Consider the following 13,745-nt stretch of genomic DNA (forward strand, 5'->3'; position numbering starts at 1 on the left):
TTGATACATGAGATTATAGGAGATGCCTTAAATGGAGTTTAAATGATGGGGTATGCACCAGGCGGTGGTGGCACACACCTTTAATCTTAGCACTGGGGAGGCAGAGGCAGGCGGATCTCTGTGAGTTCGAGGCCAGCCTAGTCTACAAAGATACACAGAGAAACCCTGTCTCAAAAAGCAAAACAAAAAAAGATGAGGTATGACCATAGGCCACTAGGATTGCGCAAGGGGGCTTAGACATGTCCTTGTACTGGGAAGGCAAATTCTGACGAGAGTCTTAGAAAACTTCAGTTCTACAGCTGGAAGGGAATAAGGCCCCATGCATGTGATAATGGGTTGGAACATTTGATTCTCACTTGCCAGACTCGAGCTAGTGGGTCCTTTTCTTTCCCATGCCTGTCTTTCTGCCCTACCTCATCATTCTCTTTATTAAACATTGTAGCTGTGGATTAGTGTTTCAAATATTTGATATACTCTTTGTTGTCCTTTAAAACATCTTCATACTTCAACCTACTTATACACACTCATAGTTTATTATTGTAAGGTAAAGTGGCCAGGGAGAGAACAGGCTTACTTGATACCAACCCTCCCCCCCCCCCAAGGAAAGACCACTCTGACCCTGACTTGACCCTAAGCCCAAGAAAAAAAAAAAAATCCCACAAATCCCTGAGCTTGCCCCAAGATCAGGCCACAAAATTCCCAGCAATCCCAGGCCACCCTGAAAAGCCCCAAACTCTAAGAAACCCTATACAAAGCCTACCTTCTGCTCAGTTCCCTGTTGCTTGTCCCCAGAGCAGAGGCAGCCACCCTCCTGGGTTTTTCGCTCCCAGCACATTTCTTGGATGAGGTTTGCAGCACGGGATGACTTTCCTGATTGCCAGGGTACCTTTCCCTGCAGACTGTAACACAGTTATGTTGTGGATGTTCCTGGGACCATACTCTGCCATTCCCAAATATATATTATTTTCTTTGGAGAGCCTCTGTTTGGGTTTTGTTTTGTTTGCTGATTTACATTGACAGTGGCTGGGTAGGACAGAAAGAGCTGGAGAAAGGAGGGAGAAGCCCCAGGAAGGAAAAGGATTAGATAGGAGGAAGAAGGCGATGAGGCGAGAAGAGCATGATCTATCATTCGCCAGCTTGCTTCCATCTGCCTCCCTGTGGTATCAAAGGTGACGCCTGAAAGTCATTGAGTCCTTGGCGCTTTGGATTCTGACCTGGCCTTCAGCCCTGGGTTCTGTAATCTCAGGCTTCTCACTTTTCTTTGGGGGGGGGGGGAAGCAGGCTCAGCCAGTCAGAGAAATAAATGAAATATTTCCCGGCGTGTCGCTAGGAGCAGCGTGGCGGGGGCAGCATGCAAAATTAAGAGTTGTCTGACATTTATTAATACCGAAACTATTTGCCTGGGGCAGAACCAGCGTCCACATACAGGAGTACCACCCCTCGCTTCCCTCTTCGCCTATGGGCGTGGCCGCCAGCCAATGGGCGCGGGGCTCCGGTCTCCGGGATACGGGTGTAAACAGTGGCGTCTCGGCGGGTGCCTAAGCCCGACCCGGCAGGACCCCAGAGTAACGGCCGCGGCCCTGAGTGGCCTGAGAGTGGCCATGGCGCAAGGCCGAGAGCGCGAAGATGTTTCCACGCACTTCATCGGCGCCTCCCTGTCCGTGAGGTGCGGCATCGCGGGCGCGCGGGGCGGGGGGCTCCAGGAAACCCCGCCGGGACCCCCACCCCACCCCTCGGTTCCCCCTGCAGACCCGCCTGGCAGCCTCTTCAGTCCTCCCCGGTTTCCTCCCCGGATGACCGGTCCTCAGTTTCCCACCCCACCCCACCGCCATCCTGCTGCAGGGACCCTCATTTGTTTGCGCAGTATTGCTTTCCTCCATCCTTTGTTTCTGCGCTCTCTTCCTGCCCCGGTATCCCTGCAAGTTCAGACCCCTGGCTCCAGCACATTCAACCCCTCTTCACCAGCATCGCCTCAGGCGATTCCCATCCCTGTGACCCCTTCCTGCTCCTCCCTCTCACTCCGGATTTATGCATATTGGTATGCATGGTGTGTGTGTGTGTGTGTGTGTGTGTGTGTGTGTGTGTGTGTGCGCGCGCGCGTGTGTATACATATGTGTGTGTGTGTATACATATACCTACATACATATATTTGCAAGCTTCTTTTTACCTAAAGAGCTGACCCAAGACCTATTGATCTTTAAATGTCTATAGCTCATTGGCTCATGCTGGTCTCACAGTGAGTGTGTGTGTTTCTCTGAGCAATTGGAGCGGAAAGGGAGTTAAAAAAGGAACGGATGTATTCCAAAGGTTTTGATGGGTTTCTAGTCGATGTGTTAAAAAGGAAAAGCAAATGTATTATACTGACGGTGATCTCTCTTTTCTCAAAGATGGGTGCAAGGATTCCCCAGTCAGAATGTTCATTTCGTCAACGACTGCACCATCTGCTACCCTTCTGGGAACTACGTAATATTCATTAACCTTGAGACCAAGAAGAAGACTGTGCTCCAGTGTATTAATGGAATTGTGGGCGTTGTCACAACTAACGTTCCTGGTGAAGTTGTGGCTTTCTCTGACCGAAGACTAAAACCCATCATCCACATATACAGCTTTCCTGCACTGACTAGAAAAAACAAATTAAAAGGTATCTGGGAGACCCTCCCCACACCACCCTCCCACCCCTGGAACCGAAGGATTGTTTGTTTGTTTGTCTGTCTGGTTGGCTTGGTTTTTCAAGACAAGGTTTCTCTGTATAACCCTGGCTGTCCTGGAACTCTGTAGTCCAGGATGGCCTCAAACAGAGATCCACCTGCCTCTACTGCCTGACAGCTGGGATTAAAGGGTTACAGCACCACCACACCTGACAACTGAAGAATGTTGTTATGTGGGCAAATCTAGTTCTTCCAAATGAAGGTGTTTTGTATTACAAAAGGGCTGTTTTGGATAGAAGTGGTCAAACCTTGTGTGCACCCTGAAACTTAGAGGCGGAAAAGGGAGACTTATCTGAGCTCAAGAGCTAGAGACTAGCCTAGGCAAGTTAGAAAAACAAGCACTCCCTCAAAAATGTACAAATCAGCTCCCACCCCAGACCTACCAAACCATCACCTTAGTTTTAACAATAGTTCTCAGGTGATTCATGAGTGTTTTAAACTGTGAGAAACATGGGTTAGAAAATTGACCTTTCAGGGACAACATTTCTTCATCTTTCCAGGTGACTTGTCGGAATTCTGATGCTTGTGTAACTAATAAACACAAGTCTAAACCCACTGTTCTTAACCACAAAATGGTGCTAAACATGTTGTTCAAAGTTTCATTTGTGGTGATGCTAGAGGAGCACACGTGAGTGTGCAAGCATGTGCGTGTGCACACATACACCAAGCACTAGTCCATGGTTACTTTTATTTTTGTATTACTGTTAAGTCATTCACAGATACAGCTGACCTCCATGGACTTGCCTGCCCCCATTTAACACAACCTGAATCTGAGTGTTGTGATTACACACATCTGTAACCCATTCTTTGGGAGGCAGAGGAAGAAGGATCCAGAGTGTAATACCACCCTGAACTAAAAGCAAGACCCTGCCTCCAACTAAATAACAAGGACAAATCCACAGGCAGCAAGGTCAAGAAGCTGATTCCTGGAGGAGCCTTAGTTTCAGAATCACGTGTTAGTTTCAGAATCATGTGGGCCAAACAGGTGTTTGGATCCAGTCAGACACCATCACTGTAGTTTACATGTTGTTTCTGGAGTAATCTGTGTTCTTCATACATTAAGCTACCTTAATAAAAACATCATCCAGTCAATATAACCCAGTCATAAGTAGGGGACTGTTTGTGTAGACTATAGCCACACTTCATATTTAAGATGCCCCCAGCTTGCCAGACATGGTGCATGTCTTTAATCCCAGTGCTTGGGAGGCAGAGGCAGGCAGATCTCTGTGAGTCCGAGGCCAGCCTGGTTTACAAATCGAGTTCCAGGACAGCCAAAGCTACACAGAGAAACCCTGTCTCAAAAACAAAACAAAACAAACAAACAAACAAAAAACAACATCAACAACAAAAATGAAAAGATGCCCCCAGCCCTGGGCAAGCAATTGGACATTATTTGAAACCAGAAGACAACATCCATATTGCATAAGGAATCCCTAGAAGAATTCACAATAAAAACAAATCATCAAGGACACCCATTATCATCAGTGTCATTTAGTGTATAGATCTAACCAATACAATAAAACATTTAACAGAAATGTGTAGCTGTGGGACAGAAATAGTCCACTGGAACTTAAGAAGGGGTGCTTAGCAAGGGTACTGACTTCAGAATAAATGCCCACACAAGTAGATTAAATACTTAGAAATAATTCAGACATATCAGTGATCCAGACTTAAATATATATTAAGTAAAAAGTTGTACACTATATATTTAAATATATAATTCCATAGAGACATATTCCAGGATAGAAATTATTATTGTTATAAATAAATGCATTTTTAATATTTGTCACAGAAAGTCACTCATGAGGTCATTATTTTAGAGAGCAGGGAGTACTTAAATAATTCCCATGTGTTTCTGAAACAAATGAAAGGCAGAGGGTCTTTGTAACTTTGAAAGGCTCAGGGAATTAGGACAGTGTTGTTCCTGTGGAGACCCCCAGATCAGTGGAGGTGTGAAGAAAGCTAGATCCAGAAAAGTGAGTTCTATGATGAAGAAATTCACACTACAAGGGATATGGATTTTCAACAGTGATGTTAAGAAAAATTGAATATTTGAATTAACATGTCAAGATAGACATCCTACACATAACACATACCCCCATGAAAATAGGATTCAATAGAAGCAAACCCATTTGAGTAGTAGAAAATATTTCAGGTTGGGGAAGAACCTAGTACACTATTTAAAAGGATGGGCATATTTACTAACAAATGTAAAACAATAGTCATATCACAAAATTAGCATCAAATAATAGAACGAGGACAATAGATGGTAAAAAAAAAAAAAAGTATGATCAAAGGTCCTCACAGCATTTATGAAGCTGTAAAGAAAGACTGACATCTCATCATCTCATAGGAATGAGTGAATGACAAGGAACTTTCCCAGACAGTTCACAAATCATAAATGAAGAATTGCATTAAAATGTTCTGACTGCTTAGGGTCAGCAAGATGGCTCAGCAGACAAAAGGTATTGCTTCACAAGCCTGCTGAACAGAGTTCAAAGCCAGCCCCCACATAGAAGCGGGAGGAGAGAAATCGACCCACCCGGGTGCCCTCTGACAGGTGCATGCTCACCCACACACAAACACAAGCATACAGCACACAGGTGAAGACAGTTTTGTAGTGTGTGTAAACCCAGGGGCTTTGTTTCCGTCAGCTGGGTTCAGGGTTTTGGAGCCAGTGAGAGTATGGCGAAATTGGTAGCTTCTTGCTTGCTGGGGGTGAGAGCATAAACCAGTAGAGCCCTTCTGGGGCCACTGTGAGAGTTAGAGCTCAATTTTATGGCATGCAGTACTCTGAAATATGGTTATAGGTTTGTGTACAGAGGAGTTAAAAGCACTGTCATCATTCTAAAGGCAACAGCCCACAGCCCTGGTGTATGAACAGTGGTAAATATGTTAAAAATCCCATGAGGGTTATTATTGCAAGCATTACCAATCAAAACTTTAAGGAAATATTAAGAACATGATAACGTGCTTAATGTAGTGTAAACAAGAAAACCAATAAGATAGAATGCCTTGTGTGATCTAAATTATATTTTTAATGGAGCATTTTATATACAATATTCAATCAACATATACTATAACTATAAATAGAGAAGTTATATATATATAATGTATATTTGCATGTATTTTACATGTAAAGACATACCACTGAGCATGGTAATACACACCTGTAATCCCAGCACTAGGGAGGAAGAGGCAAGAGGATTTGGAGTCAAGGCCATCCTCAGCTACACAGTGAATCCAAGGCCAGCCTGGGATACATGAGACACTGCCTGAGAGGAAAAAAGAGCAGAAAAGAAACGCACCCAACTTGGTGTTAGGCTCATGAAAATACATATTTTTTTCTTCCTAGGCTTTTAAAAATTCTCTTCAAAGCATCATATATTTAAATTTTTTGAATGTATAATAATATTTATATATTATATAACAATTAGAACTTACTTGATATTAATGTTGTTGATAGAACAAGGAAAGATATAAAATGCTTGTATTAAGGTCTTATCCCATTTTCATTACATGCTCAATACATATTTTTTGGTGATTAGGCCATGTTAAATGAATGTAATGACAAAGCCACACTTCAAGGAACACTAGAGTCAGTTTATCATGGGAAGTACGGGGCTGGAGAGATGGTTCAGCAGTCAGGAGCACCTGTGTCCCCTGCGGAGGACCTGAGATCCCAGCACCCACAAGTTCACAGCCCCAGTAACTCCAGCTGAAGATCTGACAGCCTTTGTCTGGCCTCTGCAGGCATCTGTACCCATGTCACACCACACGCACGCGTGCACGCGCACGCATGCACACACACACACACGAAGTGTGAAAATGGAAACAGCCATTAAAATACTTAGGACAAACAAATAGGCACAAATATCAAGGCTGACCTTGGGCCCAAGCAACCACAGTGAGGAAAAACTCAGCCCTGTCCCTTCCCTTCGAGACAGACATGAGAATGTTCTTCATGCTGTCTCCCCAAGAGCTACCTTGTAAACATCTCAATTACTAAGGCTTTAAAAGCAATGATGCATTTCCTCAGCTAGACATATAAAGAAAGTTGTCTAAGAACTGGAAGAAACCATTTCATATGTTATCTAGAAATATTACAACCCCCTAAGACACTTGAAGCTTGAATAACTGTTCTACTTCCAATGTCTCATATTTATGAGACATTAAGGGGCATCCATTTCAAATCAGGCAAAGTCTAAAGATCATGACTTTGAAGCTAATTGCAACTACATAAAAGGCCTTGTTTGAAAGAAAATAACAAGACAAAAACTACCACCAACAAAAGATCGTTCACAATCTTAGCCACTGGCCGGAAGATCACTTACTTCCTAGCAAAGTACTTTAGAAGTACATGGGAATCACTAGGAGGCTGTGAGCTCATCTGGATGTGACAGTTAAGTCCCTGTCATGGATTTTCTATTTCAGGCAATGTCCTCCTGGACTACACCTTACTTAGCTTCAGCTACTGTGGTACCTATCTAGCCAGTTACTCGTCTCTCCCGGAGTTTGAGCTGGCCCTCTGGTAAGTCAGCAGCCCACGCTACTCCCTAACCCTAACCCTAACCCTAACCCTAACCCTAACCCTAACCCTAACCCTAACCCTAACCCTAACCCTAACCCTAACCCTTCCCCTGCTGGACTCCACCAAAGGGGACACACACCAAAGTCCCAAACAAGGGAAGCTGGGAAGAATGAACATCCTAGTCACATGACTTAGTGTCATTTTTATGCTCGGGTATGAAATTTGTCAGGGCAAAATCTGTGACAGCAGAATTAGCCTCTTTCCCTTTTTAGTGACATGTGCAGTGTCTTAGGGTTTTTTGTTTGCTTGGTTTTGGTTTTTGTTGTTGTTGTTTTGTTGTGAAGAGACTCCATGACCACAGCAACTCTTGCAAAGAAAACATTTCATTGTGGTGGTGGCTCACTTACAGCCTCAGAGAGTTCAGTCCATTGTCATCACGACAGGGGTCATGTAGCCTGCAGGCAGCCATGGTTCTGGCTGTGTCTTGACAAGAAGGCAGCAGGAAGTTGACTGACTGTCACACTGACTGCAGCTTAAGAAAAGAGACCTCCAAGTGTGCCCATACCGTGACTCACTTTCTTCAACAAAGCCACGCCTCCTAGTAGTGCCACCCCCTCTGGGGGCCATTTGCTTTCAGACCACCACACGCATTATTCCCTTACCCAGGTGGGAAAAAAAAATGATTCTAAGTACATAAAGTTTCATCTTCCCCTAAAGCACATGGTTCCTTAGCATGTTTTCTGCCTGTGTTGACATTAGGAATGTCTGTGTATTCACAGTTAGCAGTTGACAGTGACTCTGGAGCAGGGTGTTCAGAGTGGGACTTCTACCACATTGGTCAGCTGGGTAGAGAAACCTGTGGGTTAGACATGGGTGTGTCTGTGGTGGACCTTTCCATGTGGCCAACTCTGTAGATGCATTCTCTTCCATCTATGGCAAAAACCTCTCTGGGGAGTTGGGATTTCTTATTTTTAATGGGAAGGACAAAGTGACTGTGATGATTGAGGCCAAACTTTATACACCAGCATACCTACACAAGAATCTAAGATTCCCAGTCCAGAGAGCCAAGCTTAATTTACGTGCTACTTTGTTTCCCTCTACTGTTTTATTTTCCTGAGTGTTTTGTCTGCATATGAGTTCTGAGAATTGAACCTAGATCTCCGGAAAGAGTGTTCAGTGCTCTGAACTGCTGAGCCACCAAAAGATGAGCCTAGCATGGCGACTTGTACCTGTCATCCCAGCACATGAGAGGCTGAGATAGGAGGATTGTGGTGACTTCAAGGATAGCCCTGGCTATACAGTTTTGGGACAACCTGGACTCTGGGTGTAAAACTCTGGGGAGGGAGTAGAAAGGAAAAGGAAGGGGGGAGGAAAGGGAAGGGAGGAAGTACTCCACTGAAGGCTGGTGATGTAGTTCACTGGTAGAATGTTTTCAATCATGCTTGATGCCCTGAGTTTGATTCTTAGCCCCCCTCACACACTCACACACTCACACACACACACACACTCATACACACACACACACTCACACACCTTTACGCGCACACATACTCACACACACACCCTCACAATGCACTCACACACGCACTCACACACCTTTACTCACACACACACACTCACACACTCATACACACACACTCACACACGCACTCACACACCTTTACTCACACACACTCACACACACTCATACACACACACTCACACACCCTCACACACGCACTCACACACCTTTACTCACACTCACACACCCTCACACACACTCACACACACTCACACACCTTTACTTACACACACACTCATACACACACACTCACACACCCTCACACACGCACTCACACACACTCACACACCTTTACTCACACACACACACACACAGTCACACACCTTTACTGACATATATCTGGTGTATACTGAACTGTTAACTTATAGTGTATACAGTTAAAATTTGGGCTGCTACAAGCACCGTTGGAACTATCGCCGTAATCAGGACAAATGTACCCCTTGTCCACAGTTTCCTTGTACCTCCCAAAGCCCTGTTCCTTGTCACATACACTCTTAACCCACCCTGCCCTCACCCCAGTCAGCCTCTGGTGTGTTTGTCACTCCAGACTCATTTGCTTTTTCTACACATTTCACACACAGGAGCCATATAACCACCTTCTGTTCTGTCTGTGTTTATGCACCTTTCATGGTTTGGAAATCTGGTAGTACTGTGTATCTCAACAGTTCCCTTTGTTATTCCAAGGGATGGGTGTACCATATAGTGTCATGGAGCATTAGCTAAAGACGTGTTATATTCGCTTATGTTGTGAAGTATTTGTTTAATGATGCAAAGATGTGTTGAATTCTTTTATGTTGCATTTGTTTGAATCTGCAAAACTGTGTTACTTTGCCTGTCTAAAACACCCAATTGATCTAATAAAGAACTGAATGGCCAATAAGCTAGGCAGGAGAGAGGAATAAGTGGAGCTGGCAGAAGAGGGAATAAATAGGAGAGAGAGAAGGGGGGGGTGAGAAAAGGAGGAACGGGCACGCAGGAGGGGTCAGGACCCAGCTACGCAGCCAGCGCTGGGTACAAAGTGATGAAAGACACACAGAATGGAGAAAGGTAATGGGACAGTGTAAGTTAAGAAAAGCTGACTAGATGTGAGCCAAGCTGAGGCTGCGCATTCCTAAGTAAGGTGAAGTCTCCGTGTATTTATTTGGGAGCTGGGTGGTGGCCCCCTAGGAATAAAGAGGGAAAACAAAACAAAACAAACCAAAAAACCAATTACAATCCGTCACATGTTAGCTTGAATTCTAATTGATCTTAATAAAAACCCATAGTCAGATATAGGGGGTCAATGCTGAAAGATCAGAGAAGCAGAGAGGCCAGCCAGACTGAATGCTGTCTCCAGGACAGCTAGGGTTGTTGCACAGAAAAATCCTGTCTCGGAAAACAAAGCAATAATAAAAAAAAGAAAGAAAGAAGGAAGGAAGGAAAGAAGGAAGGAAGGAAGGAAGGAAAGAAAGAAAGAAAGAAAGAGAAATGAAAAGAAATTAAAACAGAGCAATTGTTTCTCAAATGCTGTTTCCCTCTAAGGAACTGGGAATCCAATGTCATCTTGTGCAAGAAATCTCAACCAGGAATGGACGTGAGCCAGATGTCCTTCAACCCCATGAACTGGCACCAAATGTGTCTGTCAAGTTCAAGTGCAGTGAGCGTGTGGACCATTGAGCGAAGTAACCAGGACCATCATTTCAGGACGAGGTGGGGCCTCTGCTATCCCTCAGCCACGTGGCAGTCTCCATTTGCATCCACAACCATCACTGGGCCTCTTTGATGAATTAAGTGGCTTCATACAATACCCACAAGCATGGCCAGACACATACACACGCGCGCGCACATGCACACACACACACACACACACACACACACACACACAGAGCTTATTATAATCTATAACCGTATTCTGCATCTGTAATAAGTTTGGAGTGGCTGCTCACACATCACATTCTCTTTGATTTCCCAAGTCCTCTGAGATCTTGTTCCAACATGCTTAATTTTGCAAAATTTGATTTGCTCAAATTAATACTTTTTAAAAATTCTTCTCTTGTATATTACGTCACCACCAGTTCCCTTCCCCTTTCCTTCCTTCCCCAGGCTTCTCCCCCCACCTCCTCTCTCCCCAGATCCACCATCCCTCTGTCTCCCCTCAGAAAAGAGCCGGCCTCCTGGGGACACCAACCAATCACAGCATAGCATGCTACTATAATGCCAGGCATTTACTATTGAATCAAGGCTGCACGAGACAGCACAGTAGGAGAAAAGGTCCCATGAGTAGGTCAAAGAGTCAGTGATTACCCTCCACTCACACACACACACACCCCTGTGCCCCGCCCTCAAAGCATTACAGTCTACAGTTTCTTCTTCACACCTTAACCTTGGGTCTTCTCAATAATCCCCACGTACTTCATTTTTAGCTACACATAACTCATCACCTTATGGCATATATCTTTAAACCTGTTTCTTGGCCCTTTTCCTTCCCATGTGTTTTTATGGCACAACACCTACCCGTCTCACACTGATACACAGAACCTCAGCCCATAATCAGTCTCTGTTACTCTGTTTTGCTGTCTCCCTGATCTCCAGGTTGGTCAAGCTCCCTCTAGAGGACGGGTCACTGGTCAATGAAACAGATATGCTCTTCCCCACCTCCCTGCGCAAGGACCTCATTTATGGGCCCGTGCTGCCCCTGTCCGCCATTGCTGGCCTGGTGGGCGAAGAGGCTGAGACGTTCAGGGTAATTGTCTTGCTTGCTTCAAGGTGGCAGTCTTGAAAGTGAGGTCTCACTTGATCACGAGACAGCTGGCAACAGAGGATCACCTGATGATTGTTACTGCATTGCCTAAGAAGCAATGAGTCTGGAAGACCAGGAAGATGGTGGCAGACACCTGGTACCTGGTCCACGGTTTGGTTGAAGGGCTGGGAATCATCCAAGTAGAGATGCAGGGTGGGAGTTGGCGAGCAGACTCCCTGTCAGGGATGAAGTGGCGGGGATGGTGATGCAAACATTAGGGTAGCTCCGGCCTGTAGCACCTGTGTGTGAAGGGGAGGGGCTGGTGGCTAGGCTGAGGAAGTCTGGGGGGGGGTAAGAACAGGGATGGAGAAGTGTACTGCCAACATCCAGAGGAGAAGGGGGGTCTGCAGGAAGACCCATCCCCGAGTGCAAGCAAATGCGGGGGAGAGGAACATGGCATGGGGGTGGGGGGTGGGGGGTAAAATGAGAAAACTTGTCAGCAGCGTCACACCCCTCCCCCTCCCCCTCCCTGCTTTCCACTCATTCACATCAAGCTCCTTCCAGACGGTGGTGACCAAGCAGGAATGATGCTGTCAGAGCAAACAGACTAACAACAAACTCAAAGAGAGGCATTAACTCCTTACACACGGGGGGGAGGGGGGATCGCCATACAGTCGAGCCTCTTCCTTGAAACTTGAAGCACAAGGAGCCGTCCTGTTACAAGCAGAAGGAGGGCTGTTTGGAGTGCAAGGGACAGCATGTCCAGAGGTCCTGGGGTGAGACAGTGTGGCATGTTTGAGATCCATATGGCTAGAGTGTGGTTAATGCGGGCAAAAATGCTAAACGGGGTTCAGAGTGATGGTCAGGAGGGAGACAGCAAGAAAGTTACAGGGCGAGGCATTTGTGATGGAGGTGAGGAGCTCCGGTCCTCTGGGCCACAGGGGCCTGTGCACTGATGTCCCGTGAAACTTAGCAGAGGATAAAGACGGTGGCTGTATGCCCGAGTGAGACAGCAGTATGAAAAAGCTGTGGGCCTTAGAAGTAACTCACAGTGAAGACCTAGATTTTCAGAAAATGTCTGCGGCAGGCACACAAGAGAAAGCATCCATGTGCATAGTATTTCCTCTAACGAACGGCAGTAATTCACTTTTGTAAATAAAGAAACTAGTTCTTGTCCAGTCCCGGATCTAGCCTTGGAACGATGCATCACCATCATCAGCCACAAGGGGGCAGCAAAATAAAAAGCAAGGCATCAGTCAGTTGTTATTTGGTGCCTGGAACACTCAAATCTCTCTCTCAACTTCTCTCCCTCCTCCCCTCACTTCCCCTTCCCTCCCTCTCTCTCTCCATATCCCTCTTCCTCCCCCCCCCCCACTTCAGTAAATGTGTAGAGTCCTACTATCTCACACTTCATACTAAATAACGGGTCCAACATAAAACATTTAAAATACAGGCAGCTGTCCTTTGCCTTTGGAAGATGCTATGAAGCAACTCGCTTAAACAACTCTGTGTGGTGGCTGTGGACATGGCAATGGGTAAAGCTCAGGTGTGAGTCCTGAGGACTGCCCAAAGCAGCTGTCAGCCCAGCGTAGGGGCCTAATCAGGAGCTCTAACTTCTAGCATCAGTGAGATTCCTGGTCTGAAGAAGTCAGGTGAAGGGGAATAAGATACCCACTGTTGACCTAGCCTCTGAGAGTGGCCATCTGCACCCACCTACCCACACACACACACCCCCACACACACACACCACCATCACATACATACACACACACACATACACACACATACACACATACACCACCATCACACACCACACACACCACACACATATACACACACCACACACATAATACACACACATACACCACACACACACACACCACCATCACACACATACACCACCATCACACACCACACACACACACACACACCACACACATAATACACACACATACACCACCATCACACACCACACACACACACACACCACACACATATACACACACACACCACCATCACACACATACACCACCATCACACACCACACACACACACCACACACATATACACACACACACCACCATCACACACATACACCACCATCACACACCACACACACACACACACCACACACACCACACACATATACACACACATACACCACCATCACACCACACTCATACACACACACCACACACACACATACACACACACCACACACATACA

At 45.7% G+C, this 13,745-nt stretch overlaps 1 protein-coding gene across 1 annotated transcript in view; it reads left to right on the plus strand.

Annotated features, from left to right (window-relative positions):
* The first annotated feature begins 1,569 nt into the window (after positions 1-1,569).
* The window catches only part of Cfap43 (cilia and flagella associated protein 43), an 84,711-nt gene continuing 72,535 nt past the window's right edge, over positions 1,570-13,745 (plus strand). Inside the window, exons 1-5 of the mRNA XM_051199725.1 lie at positions 1,570-1,666; positions 2,388-2,641; positions 7,143-7,239; positions 10,322-10,489; positions 11,372-11,522. Of these exons, the coding sequence (XP_051055682.1) occupies positions 1,602-1,666; positions 2,388-2,641; positions 7,143-7,239; positions 10,322-10,489; positions 11,372-11,522 (735 nt within the window). The 5' untranslated portion in view covers positions 1,570-1,601. The remainder of the gene's footprint in view (positions 1,667-2,387; positions 2,642-7,142; positions 7,240-10,321; positions 10,490-11,371; positions 11,523-13,745) is intronic.

This window comes from Phodopus roborovskii, unplaced genomic scaffold, assembly GCF_943737965.1.
Source record: "Phodopus roborovskii unplaced genomic scaffold, PHOROB, whole genome shotgun sequence".
In the NCBI taxonomy this organism is placed as follows: domain Eukaryota; kingdom Metazoa; phylum Chordata; class Mammalia; order Rodentia; family Cricetidae; genus Phodopus; species Phodopus roborovskii.